Source organism: Nipponia nippon, unplaced genomic scaffold, assembly GCF_047370975.1.
Source record: "Nipponia nippon isolate SJK-2023a ecotype South Korea unplaced genomic scaffold, ASM4737097v1 scaffold_22, whole genome shotgun sequence".
Classification (NCBI taxonomy): Eukaryota; Metazoa; Chordata; class Aves; order Pelecaniformes; family Threskiornithidae; genus Nipponia; species Nipponia nippon.
This window is the reverse complement of record NW_028262339.1, coordinates 8,027,416-8,049,363: the sequence shown is the minus strand read 5'-3', so window position 1 is coordinate 8,049,363 and position 21,948 is coordinate 8,027,416. Positions and strand designations below refer to the sequence as shown.

Here is a 21,948-nt window from a genome sequence, read left to right as displayed (position 1 = left end):
AGAGCCAAATGGATTAAATGGCGAGAACATTGGCTTAGCTGTATGTAACATATTGTGGGAATTTATCAGATTGGATGAGAGATGATGAGCTTAAAAGAAATAATGATAATTATTATTAATCATACACACAGATATCATTCCCTTAATTAATACAAAATTAATGCATTTCTTACTTTACAGATGCAGTAAATATTTGTTATAATTTACTTGTACACTAAATTATAATTGGGACACTTCATCAACTCCCTATAGTAACTTTCATCTAGTTATCAATTTTATAGTAACATTTGATTTTGTTTGTGTGTTTAGCATGAAAGGGTGGAGGAGACTGTGAGCTGAGTAGTTCAAGTGCTGAAGAAGGAGACTTGTTTTGAGGAAGCGGGAAAAAGGAAGAAAAGAAAAGGGCAAATACATAATTTTAAAGAAGAAGGAGAGGAAAAAACCCAGGGACTATGGGGAGAAAAAAGATTCAGATTACAAGGATTATGGATGAACGTAACAGACAGGTGAGTAGCAAAAATACTGTATTTGAACATCATATATTTCTAGGGTGCCTTATTCTCAGAAGTGTTTAAAACAGTGATAATTTTGTATATATACATATGTATACATATACACAATGTATGGAAGACTATCAAAGAAAAGGTACTTCTGGAAACGATCAGAAACCTCACACATAGCTTTTTCAAATTTAGTAATGTGTAGATAGGAATATATTACTCTAGGCCTTGATTATACAAAGACTGATGTGTATGCTTTACTTTGGGCCCTCTCTGTAGTCCCTTTGGCTTCAGTGTATAATATATATGGTTAAGCACATATGCAAGTTATTACAGGATTCAGGCTTATAGTACTGTATTTTGTGACCTATTATATTCTGCCTTTATTTGCATGAGGACTTAATTCATAGATTCAAATTATTTGCATTTCTACATGTTTGCAGTGTTTTTATTTTTACCTCCTGCATAAAAAAATGACGGTACTTCATACAAAAATCTGGTATGTTCTTGTCTGAACGTGGATTTTAAAAAGAATTTGTGCAGCATAACACATTCTAAAACCAACACACAATAATATTGTCATGTTGCAGTCATAAAACAAAGTCTCCCTTACCAATGCTATGGCTAAATAGGTCTATCAGGATTGGTTAAATAATTATTATCACTGTTTTAAATAAAATGACTGAGTAGCTCAATGTCACATATTAGCAATACTACTGCTACTAGTTAAAATAGGATCATAAATTAGAGTGGCTGCTTTTCTGTTTTCAGAAAAATAAAATTCAACAATTGCCATCTTAAAATAAAATCAGTGAAAAGCTACCACTGTTTACATCTGATGTATCTGATGGGTGTTTTGTTGAAACTGGAGATTCCCAACCGTGAGAAATTCTCAATAAAATTGTTTAACGCTATAACTAGTGTTCTGCATACATGTGGCTGAAATTTAGAAGTAATCTTCTGTAACTTTTTAAGCACCTGATATTAAGTTAATATTAGTATATTAGTTCTATTCATTTGACCTATTATTTTCTTCATATATTCAGGTTGTTTTATAAGAAATGATTATGTTGTTAGATTTCAAGGATTTTATAATGCCATAAATAACTCAATCTAGGCATAATGACAAATTATAATTTTAAAGTATGCTTTCCCAGAATTTGTAAATTCTGTATTGTGAGTAGTCACTTGTGTTCTTCATGGCAGAAAATCACATTTAAAAGCAAAAAATACAAGGATTTATGATGAATACATTTTGTAATTTCCTTAAAAGTTACTTATTGCTGTGGGCCAAGCTAAAAAGCAATAATTATGTCAATATAAAACCACCACCATATTTGTTTTGATTGGTTTATAATTTGGAATGGAAATTGGATTTGAAATATTGAACTGCATGTATCATTAACTGTTATGACACTGTTTGTTTTGAACTCTCCCATACTACCATGGTTTCTTTTCAAAGTGTACCTGAATTATCATTTTGTAAACAAAACTACAAAATTTTGCCATTAGTAACATTAGTTTATACACCACCTTTGGCGTCAACTTGTTTACTCAAATACAGGACTTATGGAGGATTTAAATCTCCAATTCTGTCAATCAGGTATCTTTCAAGAAGATAAAATTACTTTAAAAAATGGATACAGCAAGTGTTTAAGAAGTCATTCACTGTAGAGTTTCAAGACTTCTAGCACCAGCTTTCAGAACTAATAATTATCAATAAAACTATAGCACTAGAATATTAAGAACTGTAGTATTAGTGCAGAAAGCATTTATCTTGCTAGGATTTGATAATTTCCATAGTTCTGGTTAGCCAGATACACTGTGAAGCTGAAGGTATAGATTTACTGTGCTTTAGCATCCACATACTATAATTGGCTTAATTCTACTTCACATTTCTATTAATATATCGAAATATAATTTAGAAAGTGTTTCTACTGGTTTTGTCCTCTTTACATTTAGCACCCTGATTTAAAGCTCAGTGAAGTCCATAAAAAGATTTCCATTGGTTCAGTTGAACTGTGGGATAAAGCTTTTCAGTTTTAGCCATATATAAATGATTAAACACAACTGGATCTTTCACTAATAGCTGGTTGTTTTTTTAACCATTTATATGGGACATACTTTTTCACAAGTCTTATTGTTTCTTAAAATATAATATATTCAATAAGCTATTGCTGCTTCTGTGGGAAGTTGCATCATTTATTTATTTTCTAATTTATATGTGTACAGTAATCTTAAAATGCTAGCTGGTTTATATTCCTGCTGTAAATATATTTTTAATGTACAGAATATATTAAATGGTTGCAGAGGAAAAAACTGTTAAAAGTTTTTGATTAATAAAATTAAAATCCCCATGGAAGCACAGTTCTCCAATGCTTATTCATAGCTCCATTTGCCATGACATGGGAAGAAGACTATTTAGTTTATAAGACTGGATTTTTTTCCTTCTTACTAGCTCACCGGAAGATGTTTGCAAGAACAGCAGCAAATCTGTTGACTTGAAACTGACTTATTGTTATTTCTTATCAAACTCAGTGTGGTTTCAAAGTACAAGGCATGTTAGATGGGAATACGATGTACATGGATTATGCATCCTTGGCTTTTTTCAATCACAAATTCTCTGCAGGCCAGCACGTACAGGGAAAAAATAGGTGGAGCACATATCAGAACCAGTGATACAGCAATAGCTGAATTCTTCTGCCCTCTCCCACTGCAAGGAGGAAGCTGTTTGGATAACAGTTTCTGCAAAAGAGTTTACGTTGTTACAAGGCTTGTGGAAGACAATTTCTGTCCTTGCTTTTCCAATCATTTGTCCAGTGTCCTGACTAGCTATTTAGGTTAACCATTGAACATATTTGTCCTATCGGTATAACAGCTATTTTCTTCCACACTACTGTCTGCTATGGTAGGAAGCTCTTCTACTGTTCAAAGTGCTTGTATTAACAGATTGGAAAGGACAAAAATAGTGCTGATCTCCCTTCAAGAGGATTTCTTCTGAGCAAGTCTAGTTGGTTGGACTTGTGTACTTTAGTCACCATCCTGGTATTAAATGTAAGTTAAAACTGCCTAAAGAGTTATATGTCTCTGGCTGCAAATCTCATAGAAATGTGCAATATTGGGGTACAATCTGTTTTTCCTGAAACTATTTGAAACTTCAATTTTTTTTTATGATTTAAAGGAAAACTACTGCAGCTTAGACATTAGAAGCCCAGTCCTGTTACCCTGGAGTGCATGAGAGCTCCATCATTGACTTAAGTAAGTGTAGGATCCAGGCTTTTAACTAGGACCCATTCATTTAATGTTGTTTCATGTGGGCTGCCAGTTGGCTATATTTTCCTGGCTCTCATAGTTACTGTATGGTGACAAAGGGGGCAAGGATGTTTGAATCTTTTGTGCATGATTCCAAATTTTCTTCAGTTGTGAAACTTTCAGAAATACCCATAGCTATCACAAAAAAAATCCCTTTCACTTTGCTTTAATCCACAGGAAGAAGGAATATAAATACCTGACAGAGTTAGAGTAAACGTGTATTTATTTAGGTATTTTGGTTACCATCATGGTATTAAATCTAAATTAGAGGTCTCAAGAGAATCCTGTTATAAGTAGCCAATGTGACCAGAGACTTCCTTTTTATTACGACGACACTGGATAATATAGTCTTAGTAAATGTGGGATAAATAAGACATTTTTGGTAGTGCTGTTCAAGCTCATGAGATTGTGGTAGCCTTGCCAATGGGCCATCAGATTAGACTGCATACTTTAGATCAGTGGCACCACCAGTAGAACTGGTAGCCAAAAATATTAGCACTGACATCTGATGTTGGAAGCTCCTGACTGCTACAAGTTCTTTATGCAGGAATTCCTATCAGTCAGATTGGAGAAGGCTGCTGTGAAGAAATCTGGGTTGTTTGAAAAAAGAGGAAGGATATTTGTAAAAACATGGCTGAAATTTATTTTCAAGTGAAAAAAATATTTCAGCTAGCTCTATCATGGTCAACACACAAAGGAAAATTATCATTCATTCCGCTCAGAAAAGTCCTTATAATTTTTCCCATTTTTGTTTCCTGTTTGAAACATTTTTGTTAGTTTTAATGAGGGGCTTTTGGGGTCTACCATAGACTGGTATCATCTGAAGCTGTCTTTACACCAGTCCAAGCAGGGTTGCCCAGGCTTAAAATAAATAGGTGTAAGGACATAATGGTATTGTATTACTGTTATACAAGGTCACTTACAAAATGTTTCATTAAATCCATGGTCTGCGAGCTAAATTCAGAGGCACATTGACTCAAGAAGAGGGCATATTGACCCAACAACATTCTAATATCAGGTTTGGAACACGCTCTTACTTTTAATATGCTGATATTTCTAGTTAGTATCAAGAAAGATCCGGTCTTATATGGCAAGCCACCATTTTTTATCTCTCTGATTGTCTTGTTCATTAGTTCTGCATTTTTTTCCTGCTTGTGAAGCATGCTGTTGTCAGATTCCCAATTTAAACTGAGCTGAGCTTAGCTAATGACTGCACACTTTGTTTGCAACATCTTTCAATTTGTAATGAGCTGCTGGCAGCTTAAGTGTTATTAAATTCCATAGGAAGTGTATGCTTCAATATTAAGACACTTAAATATTAAGACACCCTTTTCAAATAGCATGTTTCTGTAATTCTATGGGCTATTACAGTAATAAACACTCGATGCTTAACTCTTTCACGTGTTAAACTTTTTATCATTCTTTGATTCCAGCAAATCTGTAGAGATATAAAACAAGACTTGCTGCAGTTAGCTCAATAGAGAATGAGTTAAAGTATATAAGTACAGTGAGGTTATGGGGCAGGGGAAGAATATCCTGAAAGGAAATGACCATTTGCAGAAAGACCTAGATTTGTTCTAGCTAATGCTGCTAGCTTCAAAACTAATTTCAGGCTTGTGCATCTATTTTTATCTGTGCTTCAGCTCTATTTAAAAGGAAAGAGTAGAAGATTATTGGCTGATTCAGAACCTCTCCTGTAGAAACAGAAAAGAGCCTTGCATATTAGTGCTAAAATGAATGCAAGTTACAGAAGAAACTTTTTTCCATCAGTTTCCTTATATTTTCAGTCTTCCTTCATGGGGCATCTTGATTTTATTCAAGATCTTTTACAATTTTTTTTTCCCCCAGAGAATTATTATATGCTTATACACATATATATTATATATTATATATTATATATTATATATTATATATTATATATTATATATTATATATTATATATTATATATTATATATTATATACATATGCATATATGCTTAACTGTGCAACTAAGCATCATTCTGTTCAATGAACCTTTGTCTTAAATACAGTATTCTCTTTATCTTTTACATATATCTGAATTCCCCCTCTTGCTTACATTAAATTGCACACAACAAGAAATATCCTTGGAACAGATCATTACAGTTAGGCTCTGGTCCTATTTTTTTCAGAAGAAAAGTTAGGTTTCTGTAAGCAAAGAATACACCCCAAGTTTTCATGACTCCCAAATTGTAGTGACCTGCGCAGCCCTGAGAGCACTTTTCATGTTGTGCCAGACTACCTCAGAGGTAAAGTTTTAAGAGAGATGCTAAACCGAGTCATGAATTTCTAGAATGTAGTTAAGCGTGTTTGTATTACAAATGTATGTTTTGAGCATAATTTAGAGTGAATTAGTGTAAGGTAAAGTTTTAGGTCAAATATTACTTTTAATTTGAAGTGTGAGCAAGAAGCCTAAGTAAAGAGACTGCAATATTAAATAAGCCATCTCCCAACACAGTAGAGCTGAAAACTAGTGCAGACACGGGCACAGCCTTGCTTTCTTGCAAGGAATGGACTGGAAAGCCCTGGGGGAGAAAGAGCTGGAGGTGGGAAGCAGAACTGAAGCCACTGTGGAGAGGAAGAAGTTACATACTTCCTGTTATGAAAGGAAATGCAGACAAATGTGCTTCCTGACCATTTGCTCAGCAGGGAATGAAATATTCTTTGACTTTTACCTTACGAACATTTTAGCTGCACAGAACTAGTAAACATGTTTTTTATCCTAAACATCTATTTGTACCTGCCAGAAACAGTGATAAGATACAGAAAAAAGTCCACTTTCTTGTATATTGTATTAGCCGGTGTGTTTTTGATCGAAATATGATATTTTTCTTTAATGTGATGTCTTTGCCTAGAACATGTACATATATATACATCTATAAATAATGGATTTAATCTTATCTGTCTGATTCAACTAAAGGAAATGAAATAGCAGAGATTCACCATTATTATTCTTGCATCCCTATCTGTTCTTTAGATCTTAATTTATAAGATATTTTAAGATTTTGACCAGTTATTTATGCAGTAATATACTAAAAAACAGGGCATAAAAAAGAAGTACAAAACCTGTTTTATACAGATTAATAATGAACATTTTATTTGCTATAACTATAACATAATACATAATAGAAAAGAATATATATTATATAATCACATATATAATATATAGCTAACTCTTCTTTATGTGGACTATTCAGCAAGTTGTAGCTCATTATGCTTCAGCCTTTCCAGGACAATAATTCTTTTACCAAAATCTATCACTACTGTCTCATACCTGTAAGTTATGCTGAAGGGTTATAAGAACATGGAAGGAGGCTGCTGAAGGTTCCTTTACTGCTCTTTAAAGGGCCTTTCATTTAATCATAGAATCATAGAATGGTTTGGGTTCGAAGGGATTTTAAAGACCATCTAGTTCCAACCCCCTCCCATGGGCAGGGACATCTTTCACTAGATCAGGTTGCTCAAAGCCCTGTCCAACCTGAACCTTGAACACTTCCAGTGATGGGGCAGCCACAACTTCTCTGGGCAACCTGTTCCAGTGTCTCACCACCCTCGTCGTAAAAAATTCCTTCCTTATATCCAATCTAAAACTACCCTCTTTCAGTTTGAAACCCTTGCCCCTTGTCCTGGCACTACAGGCCCTGGTAAAAAGTCTCTCTCCATCTTTCTTATAAGCCCCCTTTATATATTGAAAGGCCGCAATAAGGTGTCCCCGCAGCCTTCTCTTCTCCAGGCTGAACAACCCCAACTCTCTCAGCCTTCCTTCACAGGAGAGGTGTTCCAGCCCTCTGATCATTCTCGTGGCCCTCCTCTGGACCCGCTCCAACAGGTCCATGTCTTTCTTGTACTGGGGACCCCAGAGCTGGATGCAGTACTCCAGGTGGGGTCTCACGAGAGCGGAGTAGAGGGGGAGAATCACCTCCCTCGACCTGCTGGCCACACTCCTTTTATGCAGCCCAGGATACGATTGGCTTTCTGGGCTGCAAGCGCACATCGCCGGCTCATATTCACTTTTTCATCCACCAGTATCCCCAAGTCCTTTTCCGCAGGGCTGCATAATTAATCCCTTCATCCCCCAGTCTGTATTGATACCAGGGGTTGCCCTGACCCAGGTGCAAGACCTTGCACTTGGCCTTGTTGAACTTCATGAGGTTCACTCCTCAAGCCTGTCCAGGTCCCTCTGGATGGTGTCCCTTCCCTCCAGCGAATCAACTGTACCGCTCAGCTTGGTGTCATCCGCAAAGTTGCTGAGGGTGCGCTCAATCCCACTGTGTCATTGATGAAGATTTTAAATAGTATCGGTCCCAGTGTGGACCCTTGAAGGACACCACTCATTACTGGTTTCCACTTGGACGTTGAACCATTAACTGCAGCTCTTTGGACACATCCATCCAGTCAATTACCATGTAAGCCTTACCATCACCTTACTCACCAGCCTTCCCCATCTAAGAGTCCATCTGTCAACCCCCTCTCTCTCCAATTTAGCGGCAAGAATGTCGTGAGGAACCGTTATCAAAGGCCTTACAGAAGTCCAGGTAGATGACATCCGTAGCTCTTCCCTTGTCCACTGATGCAGTCCCTCCATCGTAGAAGGCCGCCAGATTAGTTCAGGCACAATTTGCCCTTGGTGAAGCCACGTTGGCTGTCTCTAATCACCTCCCTGCCTTCCATATGTTTCAACATGTCTTCCAGGAGGATTTGCTCCGTGATCTTACCGGGCACGGAGGTGAGGCTGACTGGTCAGTAGAATCATAGAATCATAGAATCGTCAAGGTTGGAAAAGACCCTTAAGATCATCGAGTCCAACCGTTAACCTAACACTGCCAAGTCCATCTATACCATGTCTTCAAGCACCGTATCTATCCGTTCTTTAAATACCTCCAGGGATGGAGACTCAACCACTTCCCTGGGCAGCCTGTTCCAATGCTTGACCACCCTCTCGGTGGAAGAAGTTTCTCCTAATATCTAACCTAAACCTCCCCTGGCGCAGCTTGAGGCCGTTTCCTCTCGTTCTATCACTCGTTACTAGGGAGAAGAGACCAACCCCCACCTAGCTACAACCTCCTTTCAGGTAGTTGTAGAGAGCAATAAGGTCACCCCTCAGCCTCCTCTTCTCCAGGCTAAACAACCCCAGTTCCCTCAGCCGCTCCTGATAAGACTTGTGCTCTAGACCCTTCACCAACTTCGTTGCCCTCCTCTGGACACGCTCCAGCACCTCAGTGTCCTTCTTGTAGTGAGGGGCCCAAAACTGAACACAGTACTCGAGGTGCGGCCTCACCAGGGCCAAGTACAGGGGCACTATCACCTCCCTGGTCCTGCTGGCCACACTATTCTTGATACAGGCCAGGATGCCATTGGCCCTCTTGGCCACCTGGGCACACTGCTGGCTCATGTTCAGGCGGCTGTCAACCAACACCCCCAGGTCCTTTTCCGCCAGACAGCTCTCCAGCCAGTCCTCCCCAAGCCTGTAGCGTTGCATGGGGTTGTTGTGACCCAAGTGCAGGACCCGGCACTTAGCCTTGTTGAATCTCATGCAGTAGTTCCCAGGGTCCTCTTTTTTACCTTTTTTAAAAAGGGGTGTGATGTTTCCTTTTTTCCAGTCACTGGGGACTTTGCCTGGCTGCCATGACTTTTCAAACTCAGCTCCATCTGTGCCTTAGTTTTCCTGAGCCCATCCCTACATATCCAGGCAGCATCCCTATATTATTCCCAGGACACATGTCCCTGGTTCCGCTGCCTGTGCATTTGCTTTTTACACTTTAGAATCAGTGGGGAAGGGGATACCAACAGGAGAGCTGAAGGTAAGACAAGAATTGGCATGGCATTGCCTGGGGGTGGCAATGCTAGTAGGAACATTTACGCTGCTCCTGGGAGCACGGAAGGTTCAGGAGCACATCTGAAATGCTTGTACACCAACGCATGCAGTATGAGAAACAAACAGGATGAACTGGAAGCGTTCGTCAGTTCCCAGAGCTATGATGTCATTGGTATTAGTGAGACTTGGTGGAATGATTCCCACGACTGGAGTGCTGGGATGGAGGGCTACAGGCTGTTCAGGAGGGATAGGCAGGGCAGGCGAGGTGGAAGAGCATGTAAGGGAGAGGTGTGACTGTACAGCCCTTACAGTTAGGGATGATGTGGGTGAGAGCCTCTGGGCGAGGATTAGGGGGATGGAAAACAAAGCAGATGTCGTAGTGGGTGTCTACTACCGATCGCCCAGCCAGGATGATAGCACTGCTGTCATTAGAATTTCTATAGCAGGAACCACCTGAACCAATGGAGGACAAGCCTTACAAGAAGCAGTGCAAGTGCAGCAGTGACCCAATCTGAGTTGGCTTTGGTACCCAATAACTCCATGCAACACACCATCTCTCCTGTCCTGAGTGACCACTATAACAGATAGAATCCAAGTCATGGACTAAATGAACTCAATGGACATTTTGTGGACATTTGTGGGCATTTCACAGGGGTGGTCCATAGACTAAGGGAATGATACCTGTGTATTGTATCAAAGGATGGGAAGGGGGGTGGTGGTTAATGAGGATCTATTGAATAGTGTGGGACCCGAGCATGACGTAAATGGTATGGAATGTGCTGGTTTTGGCTGGGATAGAGTTAAATATCTTCACAGTAGCTCGTATGGTGCTATGTTTTTGGATTTGTGACCAAAACGGTGTTGATAACACAGGGATGTTTTAGTTATTGCTGAACAGTGCTTACGCAGCGTCAAGGCCTTTTCTGCTTCTCACATCGCCTTGCCAGCAAGTAGGCTGGGGGTGCACAAGAAGTTGGGAGGGGACACAGCTGGGACAGCTGACCCCAACTGACCAAAGGGATATTCCATACCATATGACGTCATGCTCAGCAATAAAAAGCTGGTGGAAGAAGAAGGAATTGGGGGATTGTTTGGAGTTATGGCGCTTGTCTTCCCAAGTAACCATTACGCATGATGGAGCCCTGCTTTCCTGGAAATGGCTAAACACCTGCTTGCCAATGGGGAGTAGTGAATGTATTCCTTATTTTGCTTTGCTTGCGTGTGCAGCTTTTGCTTTCCCTATTAAACTGTCTTTATCTCAACCCACGTGTTCTTCTCACTTTTACCCTTCCGATTCTCTCCCCCGTGCTAGTGTTGGGGGAGTGAGCGAGCGGCTGTGTGGTGCTTAGCTGCCTATTGAGGTTAAACCACGACAGATGTGCTAGGTCACAAGACCCCGAATAAAACAGCAGGAATGGATGAGTACTTCTTTCATCCCTGCTACTGAATTGGTCATGCAGCGGACTTCTTTGTAGAACATTTAGTCAGCTCTTTTGCTCCATCACTTTCAGTGAAGGAAGAGGTGGAATTAAGAACATTTCTCCCATGAAAAAGACTGTACAGAAGGAGTGGGAGGATTTCTCAGATTTCTTGAAGGGAGGGGAATACAGAATTTAGTCTGTGGGAGAGAGGAGAGATTTCTATAACCATCAGAGATGTAGTATTTTGCCTTGTACTGGGTCTGGCTGGGATGGAGTTTTTCTTCATAGCAGCCTGTATGGTGCTGTGTTTTGGATTTGTGACTAAAAGAGTGTTGATAACACACCAATGTTTTACCTATTGCTGAACAGTGCTTGCACAGTATTGAGGCTTTCTTTTTCCCACTCTGTCCTCCCAGTGAGTAGGCTGACACAAGAAGCTGGGAGGGAACATAGCCGGGACAGCTGACCCCAGCTGACCAAAGGGATATTCCATACCATATAATGTCATGCTCAGCAATAAAAGCTTGGGGGAAGAAGAAGGAAGTGGGGGACGTTCGGAGTTATGGTGTTCATCTTCCCAAGTAACCATTACACATGCTGAGGCCCTGCTTTCCAGGAAGTGGCTAAACATCTGCCTGCTAATGGGTAATAGTGAATGAATTCCTTATTTTGCTTTGCTTGTGTGTGCAGCTTTCCTTCACTTATTAATCTGTCTTTATCTCAACCCACAAGTTTTCAGCTTTTGCTCTTTTGATTCTCTCTCCCATCCGGCTGGGGGTGAGTGAGTGACTGGGTGGGTGCTTAGCTGATGGCTGGGGTCAACCCATCATACACCTCAAGTCCAAGCCCAGGAGCATCATACTTTTGTTCAGACTATAGCATAAAAAGTCTGTGTGACTTCAGAAGTGAATCCCTTGTGGGCATTGTCATCAGATGAGTTTAGTTCTAGAAAATAAACTCCTTACTATTGATGTAGGTCAAATTTGTCAAATGTTGGTTTCTGCAGAGGTCATACCAGTTCAGGGGTTCTGCTGATGAAGCCAATTAGTCAGAACCCCCTATACCTGCCAACATTTGAAAGCCATAAAGGAAGACATCTAGGAACAAAGAAATGAGAGCACACCTTTTTACTCTTTTAAGCCACATTTGGAATAGAAATAATTTTTAAAAGGACGAGGTAAGAAAATGGTCAACAAGGAGTATTCCATTGCTTTGCTACATTGCTTTGCTTTGATGCATATCCAAGTGCTTACACTGAAGCCATAAACCATAAATATTCCACACCCTGCTGCAAGGGCCTTGCAGTAGGAAAGGACTATGGAATAGGTCCAATAAAGGATTTAGGGACTTAGAAAGCTTGATTTGGCAATACTTAATATTTAGGCACCTGACCTCCAGGGTGGAATTCATACTATGCTGGGATTTGAGGCTTCCTATACAGGGCACAGAAAGAGTTTGGTACTACAGAACAGGATTCAAATATAGCAGCATGTTAAGTTGTGAGTGACTCGGACCAAGCAAACAGGGTTTCAGAAATCCCATCCCTCATCAGAAGTTACACTGCTTATCCAGGGTTGCAGAGACACCTTAATCCACTTGGGATTCAGAGCACGCTGTCCCCTCCTACAACTAATCTTTCAGAGAATTAAGGAAGAGTCACTCTTTTCTTTTAAGAAACAACTAGTGGTTAGAAACCTGTTACAAAACTGGAAACATAGGTTCTGTTTCTTCCTCAAACTGAATGGGTTCAAATCCATACCTCCTGTATTTATATAAGAGATAGGATTTACCCAACTTCCCATGCTGTAGACAGTTCTAGATAGGTCAAGTCTCCACACTTCCTGGTAACATCGTGCTTTTGTGCATTAAAGAATGAAGCATTCATTGGTTCAGAGTAACAGAACTCAATAGGAGACAGAGCTCTGTGGCTTGTTACAGCATTTTTGTTTGAGGGAAGGATCTGTTGAAATCTGATTTCTGCTCCAAAGGTTGTGTTTGCATTTTGCATTAAACAGACTCTCATTAAAATGCAGAAATAATTAACAGAATCATAGAATCATAGAATCATTTAGGTTGGAAAAGACCTTTAAGATCATCAAGTCCAACCGTTAACCTAGCACTGCCAACTCTACCACTAAACCATGTCCCTAAGCACCACATCTACACATCTTTTAAATATCTCCAGGGATGGGGACTCAACCACTTCCCTGGGAAGCCTGTTCCGGTGCCTGACTACCCTTTCGGTGAAGAAGTTTTTCCTAATACCCAACCTAAACCTCCCCTGGTGCAACTTGAGGCCATTTCCTCTCGTTCTATCACTTGCTACTTGGCAGAAGAGACTGACCCCCACCTTGCTGCAACCTCCTTTCAGGTAGTTGTAGAGAGCAATAAGGTCTCCCCTCAGCCTCCTCTTCTCCAAACTAAACAACCCTAGCTCCCTCAGCCGCTCCTGATAAGACTTGTGCTCTAGACCCTTCACTAACTTTGTTGCCCTTCTTTGGACACGCTCCAGCATCTCAATGTCCTTCTTGTAGTGAGGGGCCCAAAACTGAACACAGTATTCGAGGTGTGACCTCACCAGTGCCGACTACAGGGGGACGATCACTTCCCTAGTCCTGCCGGCCACACCATTTCTGATACAAGCCAGGATGCTATTGGCCTTCTTGGCCACCTGAGCACACTGCTGGCTCATGTTCAGCCAGTTGTCAACCAACACCCCCAGGTCCTTTTCCGCCAGGCAGCTTTCCAGCCACTCTTCCCCAAGCCTGTAGCGTTGCATGGGGTTGTTGTGACCCAAGTGCAGGACCCAGCACTTACCCTTGTTGAACCTCATACAATTTGCCTCAGCCCATCGATCCAGCCTGTCCAGATCCCTCTGTAGAGCCTTCCTACCTTCAAGCAGATCAACACTCCCACCCAACTTGGTGTCGTCTGCAAACTTCCTGAGGGTGCACTCAATCCCCTCATCCAGATCATTGATAAAGACATTAAACAGAACTGGCCCCAGTACTGAGCCCTGGGGAACAGGGCTCATTCCTTAAGAAAGGAATAATACTGAGATTTCTGTGCTTTTGATAGTATACAAACACTGACTCTATTTTTGTGAAAAGCTTGATCCTTTGTGCATTGCATTAAGCATACTTGGAAAATACTTGCCATGGATATCTCCCCTAGGACTGAGAGTTCCCAGATCTTTGGGGCTTAAAGAAGGAAAAGGCTCTCCATTTTGGGCTAGATTGAGTTAGTCGTGAGTAAGCACAGAAGTACAGGCACTTAAGAATCTTTACCATCAAATACAAGGTCCCTCACCAAGTTCATGTGCCTCCAGGTTAGACTTTTGGATAAATGACCTTAGTTGTTACATTTTAAAGCTTATGTTTAGTCACTTTTGTAAAACACTTTCAGATATAGGATGGAAAGTACTGAGTGCAATTATGAATTTTTTATTCAGAAGTTAAACAATATATGTGGGATGAGGGAAAATTTACATCTGAGAAGCCAAGCTTCTTTTCATATAGGCTACAAAAATACAGATTAAATGCTAAAGCACATACTTTAACTCCTGGAAACAAAAGTGTAAAGCTTCCATTTTATTAATATTGGCTTGAACATGCTAGAAGTATGTATTAATCAAGCCTTGGATTATAACATTGAAAGTATAAATTATGTGGCTTTATGTTTGGTCATGTTATAGCCATGATTCTATTGTAGTAAGCTAAATATACTTTAAACACCATGCATTCCATTAGGAACTGCTTCTTTGTCAAGATTTTGATCTCTTTTGAATCAATCTATAGCAGCTGTGTGTTGTTTAAAATACTGTTATTGACTCTTCTATAATTTGCTTTCTTTGAACAGCCTATGTGCAGTAACATTTGATCAAAGAAAGACATGAACGTATACTTTAACAACCCAAAGTGCATGCACATTTTTATAACGGTGCACTATAAAATGTAATTATAGTTGTCTATAGAATACACAGGATGATATAAATAAATCAATGTGAGATTTTTTTAATGCAAGTCTATCCAATATATCACAGATTTTTCCCTCTAACACCAGTCTTTATCATGCAAAAGCATTAATGAACCATTTAGAATAAAGATGATGTAACTTCTTTTAATAGTATATTTACTCATTCATTAACTAGCAACCATATATAAAAACATCCATAGCAAAATTAAGTAAGGAAAGCAAAACAACCTCAAGTTGTAGGTTTATAAAATATACCATAAAGAACATGTTGAGGAGGGATAGGCAGGGCAGGTGAGGTGGAAGAGCATGTAAGGGAGAGGTGTGACTGTACAGCCCTTACAGTTAGGGATGATGTGGTTGAGAGCCTCTGGGTGAGGATTAGGGGGATGGAAAACAAAGCAGATATCGTAGTGGGTGTCTACTACCAATTGCCCAGTCAGGATGATAGCACTGATGAGTTATTCTATAGGCAATTAGGAGAAATCTCTGGATCGGTAGCCCTGGTCCTTATGGGAGATTTCAACTTCCCAGGCATCAATTGGGAATACCATACTGCTGTGACAAGCAAGTCTGGGAAATTCCTGAAGCTTGTGGAAGATAACTTCTTGACACAAGTACTCAGTGAACCAACTAGACTTGTTATTTGTGAACAGAGAAGGACTCATGGGAGATGTGATGGTAGGTGGCTGTCTTGGCTACAGTGATCACAAAATCGTTAAGTTTAAAATTTTCTGTGTAATGAGGAAAAAGGTCAGCAGAGTTGCTACCCTGGATTTCAAGAGAGCAAACTTTAAGCTACTCAGGGAGCTACTTAGCAATGCCTTTGAGGGCTTAGGGGGTCCATGAGTGCTGGTCAGTTCTTAAGAACCACCTTTTAAAAGCACAGGAGCAGGCAATCCCATTATGTCACTCTGGATGGCATTCCTTCCCTCCAGCGAATCAACTGCACCACTCAGCTTGGTGTCATCCACAAACTTGCTGAGGGTGTGCTCAATCCCACTGTATATGTCATTAATAAAAATATTGAACATTAACAGTCCCAATACGGATCTCTGAGGGACACCACTTGTTACTGATCTCCATTTGGACATAGAGATTGTAACTCTTTGGACATCCAGCCAATTCCTTACCCATCTATGAGTCTATCTGTCAAACCCATATCTCTCCAATTTAGAGGCAAGAATGTTGTGGGGGACCATATCAAAGGCCTTGCAGTAATTGCTCTTCCCTTGTCCACTGATGCAGTCACTCCATCGTAGACGGCCTCCAGATTAGTCGGGCACGATTTGCCCTTGGTGAAGCCATGTTGGCTGTCCCTAATCACCTCCCAGTCTCCCATATGTTTCGACATGTCTTCCAGGAGGATCTGTTCCACAATCTTACCAGGCACGGAGGTGAGACTGACCGGTCGGTAGTTCCCAGGGTCCTCCTTTTTACCCTTTTTAAAAATGGGTGTGATGTTTCCAGTCCAATATGACATGCCCAGCCATTGTGTAAAGGAAGATTTGTCTAGAGCGAATCCTGCACTGGTACTGCTTCCCAATCACACTGAGGGTTACTGTAAAGATTTTTGCAGCCAAGCCGCTTCATATGACAAACAGATCTAAACAAAATCAAATACGAGGAAGTGGAAGAGGGACTATGAGAAGAGCTGGTCCCTTCTAGTAGTTATTGAGGTTTCAACATATGATAGGATTAGGTGCCTGGCAGTGCCATGTTAGCTGAAAGTCCCTTGGTTTATATATGGCCAACTTGATTTTATTATATTTAAAGGTAGGTGTGTTGCTCATGTGGTACTTCCTATTTGCCAAATATCTTGTAGATAGAACCACGCCTACTCTGGGCCCTGTGTCAGAAATTTAGATATCTCAAACGAAATAATGACAAACAGAATAATATTTCTTCTTGACCAGCCAGTGTATGTATCAGAAACTTTGATGCATCAGTGGGCTCTGTTTTCCCTAGTCACTCACACATGTTTAATGGCACAAAATGTATATGGGAAGGATTATGTGCAAATTCCCTGTTTCTCTTTTTCCTGTGTCAGCAACTATATATATTTATAATTAGGATAGGAAGAAAAAAGGGAAAAACTGATATTTTGCCACTGACTGGATTGAATTGCTTGAAAGAGCACAGGACTGCTACTTTCAAAACAGGAAATCTAAGCATATACGCTGTGATTTTCAGTAACAAATATGGAGCACTCATAGTGCCACTACTGTTATGGGTCACTTGTCCAAAATCAGTGTCTCAGAGTCTGTGAGATTTCAGAATAAAGGATGAGAAGGAGCTGAATTCAAAACAAAACAAAACAAAACCTCAAAAAACAGACCAACCTCCCACCAAAAAAATACAGAAAGAAAGAAAGGTTACATTGCTGCGAAGATAAATAAAGAGTCCTGAAGGCTGTATTAGCCAAATGGGAGTATTTATATCTGGTTCTGTTCCTCCACTGATGTATTAACATCTGTAAGGAGCACAACATTTTTGTTATAAATTTAGCTAAATAAAGACTATTGCCAGTGGCTACTATCACCATTTTCTAGTAAAGCATTTGGGTTGAAAAATTGGTGGACTCATTCACACATTTAAATTTCAGCATGTGAAAGGATCTACACTCAAAATCAAGTAACATTGTCTCCTAGTGTATTAGTAATAAGTACTACTTACTACAAATCACACAAAGTCTGGCTCTGGACTAAACTACCACCTAAACAGCATATTGCAGTGTGTGCTCATGTACACCTGCATTCTGGCTGTCTACAACCCCATTCATAGACATTGCAATGAGTAGTCCATAAACCACTCCTCAGCAAGACTCTTGTAGCTTTAGGCATGAAGAGCTAGTTGAGTGGTCTTTCCATGATCTTGAAGAAGAGCCAGAGTTGAAGTGAAAAAACGTCCTTTTGACAATCCTCTTTTGTCAATGCCTTTCCTTTAGCACATTCAGTGGGTTTCACCTTTAGCCAGTTTCATTCAAAATGCACAAAAAGCTAACCTTGATTTATATCAGTGAAGGTAGAAACTGACTCATCACTGTTTTTTGTTTAGTTTTCCTAATACTTGAAATAAGCATCTGATTCGCTCACAGCCTATATAGTCATCAGCATTTATACTTCTTCACATACAAAAATGCTGTGGGCTTTAGGAACCTGATCTTCTAGGCGCCACCATTCCCATTACAAAGACAGTTTGGCTCTTACGTTTTGAAAAATAACCTTTAAATTAATAAAAGAACTATAGCGTTTAGTCAAATAGTAGTAGACTAGTGGGGTTTTTTCTAACAGATTTCATATGCAGGGATGGAATTAGGTAAATTTTTAGTATATTTCAGGGGTAAATGCGGTACTCTGCACACTGCTTTTTTTGCAATAGATATAAAACTATGCATTAAAAGCCTCATAAAAGTAGTTAGGAACTATGTTAGTGTTTTATACCTTTTGTTTTATATGTACATGCTTAGAGAAGTTTTAAAGACAGTTGAATACTGGCCTCTTCTCTCTTCTGCTTCCTCCCTCTACTCTGCTTTCATTACCCCCAATTCTCACACTATCATAAAATGTTATCCTAGTCCAAAAGAGAAGCATTTCATAAATTGCCTACCTTCTTCCTGAAAAGCAGAAAATTTTTTAACCGAAAAAAACCTACAAATTAGCAGTGGTTTAGACAGCAGGTATAATTAATCATATCTTGACTAAGTTTGGCAGGGAAGAACCATGTAGTGATTTGATTCTTGCTGCTGAAAAGAAGTTAAATATTAAACAGATATCATTGAAATGCATGCATTTTTAGCTGTCCTTTTTAAATATTTTGATGAATTGCTTATTGTCCATATGTTTTCTTTATGTTATTAGGATTCTTCCTCCCAAAAACACTGTCCTGAAAAAAATGACAGATTGTCTGTGGTATATGATTCTATGATGACTGAGTAATTTGAATGCAGTATATGATAGTAAGACCAGATTTTTTGGTGCTCTAGCTACAGCTACTCAAAAGCTTGTATTCATGTGAACTGTGTGTCTTGTTCATTCTCAGCACTGAGTCAGTACAAGTACAATTTTTAAAGTGCAGTCAAAGCTTCTTAAGTGTAGGTTTCAAGCTACCTTCCACCTAGACAAAAGAGACTAAATGTTTTTAAACATTTATGCTAATCTTTACCACTCAGCAAAATTTCTGCATTACTAGAGTATTTTCTGTTACCTTAGACAATATTTATTAGATATTTTTAGTTTAGGTGAATATGGTTCATATAACAAATTGAAACAAAAAAAAAAGTTAAATAACAAAGATGCTGTTTACTTATATTACTCACCTAAGTATTTTAGAGTATGGAAGAGAAGTACATTCATCTTCCTTATGTTGCCATATAAAAGAGATTGTGCCAAAATATCATTTGTTTTTAAATAGCTTGAAAAGTGTTCTTAATCTTTCCTGAAGTTACATACATACATTTGAAAATACACGTTCACCCCCTACTATAAGCTATTGTAAAAGCATGATAGTTTTACATATATATAAAATATAAAATATAAAAATACATTATTACCTTTAAATGTAAAAGCTCTAAAGTGCAACCTGTCAATGAGTGGCATATTTAAAAATAAAAATAATATACCAGCTCACCAAGGAAACAGTAGTAGATACAATTGTTTTTCATGCATTTAGGAGCAGTGGCAGAAAGCATTATCTGATAGATTTGGAAAATGTTAGAAAGATCAAGGAGTTAATAGCAAACTGAATCCAGAGCAATCAAGATTATGTTTTAAAGAAAGAAAGAAAGATTTAGTTTATATCTCTTGTCCTTTCTGCATTTTCCACAAAAAGGAACTCTAACCACTATAATTTTGATGATAAATATTATGGAATAAGTATGAGCTATGCAGCACAGCTGTGTGGTTACTCTAAATGTTCAGGAGCACCTAATAGTGAACACAAACAGTGTCTTTAAAGATATTTCTGTACTGGAGTGTACTTTGATGGTAAGAAGCAGTAACATGCTAAATACTGAGGTTTCTGTGCAACAGAAACCATACTGTATACAGATACTCCACCTACAGCACTGTGATCAAAAAGTTTATTGAAAAGTGTTTGAGATGCATAAAGATATGTCGAATTAGTACATTTTATTGTCTGTGTATTTATTTTTTTCTAAAACATGGTATAAATATATAAATGTGTTTCTGAACAAAGGCATTGCAATTTTCTGCAATCAGCGAAATTATTAAAGGAGTATTTGAAAGACTAGTATATTTTTTTCAGAATTTGCATGAAGTTTTGTTACCTATCTCATTATTCATTCCAAATACCAAAAGCCATTGAGACAGACCAATTTAGATAGAATTTACTATCACTTCTGTAAACTTCAGACCAATGCTGTGGAAAGTGTTTTTTAAAATGCTTGAATAATTGTATTTAATGGTAATTCATCTTTTCTTAACAGTATGTTGACAGAGAGGCTAAAGAGACTGAAATGGCAATAAGTGCAACAACATTTAGTATAGTTTTTGGAGAATAAATGTACACAGTATCGGCACAGACCCTCATCTTCTTTGAGAAAGACTAGCTGTAGTAAAGATAAGGGCTGGCGACCGGAAGATCACGTGCTGTACGGAAAGAGTTAAGGGTCGACCCTCCCTTGTCTCCGCCCCTTATAACATGACACACCTACTGCTGGGGGTATAAAGCCCGGGTCGGCTGGAGATCTAGGGGGATAACTTTGATGTGTAGTGTTTGTTACACAGTGGTGACCCCGACGTGATCAGGCAACAGCGATGGAGCTCGCGGAACTCATAAAGGTACTAAAGTCGGTAACGACAAGGGTGCTCAAGCGGGGGTTTGCGGCAAGGCGGCGCCGACCTGCTGCACGTGGTGTGCTGATGGGGCAGGAATCTCCTGGGAACGAAAAGCCAACAAGTTTAGTTTCGGAGGGGACCCAGGCTGGCTGGGAAGGAGTGGCCTGTGGGACACAGACGGAACCGTTGTTACTGGGGGCTGAGCCAACGGAGGAAGGGGAGGTGCAGGGAGACTATGGTGCAGCGGGAACAAAGGAGTCGGGAAAGGTGTTCCCGATACAAGTGGGGAGTTTAGAGCGGCCGCCCACGGAACCTTCGGCACCTCCTGCACCGGCGGATCTGCCACTTCCTCAATACCCCTGGGGCGAGTTGCAACAATGTGTGGAAAGGGAGCTGACTGATAGGTTGCTGGATTGGGTCCCGGGGGCTGATGTGGGATCCCAGCAGTATCGTGAACTACGTGAAGGAAGATGGCGGGAAGGAGAAAAAGAAGGCAAAACACCTGAGGACGCCCCATTGTATCCCAGTGATCGACGAGTGCTGGACACACAGAGAGCGGAGCGCAGGACATCGAGGGGGGTGGTAGGGCTCCCCCGGCACTGCCAGTGATACCTGAGCCACCAGAGGGAACCCCTATCCCTAGGGCAATGGGAAATCAAACTGGTATTCCCTCACAGTGGAGGGAGCCTGTACACGATTACCCCATGAGCTCTGATAGCAGTGAGGGCGAAGGGGGTGACGAGGGATCCTCGATTGTTGCTCATCCGCCCCCGCTTCCGAGACGGACTAACGAGGTTTCAAGGGAACTCGAGGCATTGATCAGCCGATTGAGAGGGGTGGTGGCAAATGCGGAAAGTCTTATGCCAGGGGGAATGCCGAAAGAGAGGGCAAACGGGACGGATTGGCAGATGATTGCAAAAAATTGTGTCTTGGAAGGAGTGCGATTCCAGGCCCCTCCGATTCAAGCATTTCCTATCCGAGCAGCCCCAGGTGGAGGATATGAGTGGCAACCGTTAGATGCGAAGTTGGTGAAAGAATTGGTCACAACGGTGAAAAGTCATGGATTAAATTCCCCAGAAACCCAAGTCCTACTAGACTGTGTTTTTGCAAC

The 21,948-nt window shown here is 40.1% G+C and overlaps 1 protein-coding gene across 4 annotated transcripts in view; it reads left to right on the top strand.

Moving 5' to 3' along the window:
* The first annotated feature begins 452 nt into the window (after window positions 1–452).
* LOC104011634 (myocyte-specific enhancer factor 2C-like) overlaps window positions 453–21,948 on the top strand; it is a 157,951-nt gene continuing 136,455 nt past the window's right edge. For all 4 annotated transcript variants that reach the window (XM_087760397.1, XM_087760399.1, XM_087760396.1 and 1 more), the window contains exon 1: window positions 453–506. In XM_087760397.1, coding sequence (XP_087616523.1) covers window positions 453–506 — 54 coding nt within the window. The remainder of the gene's footprint in view (window positions 507–21,948) is intronic.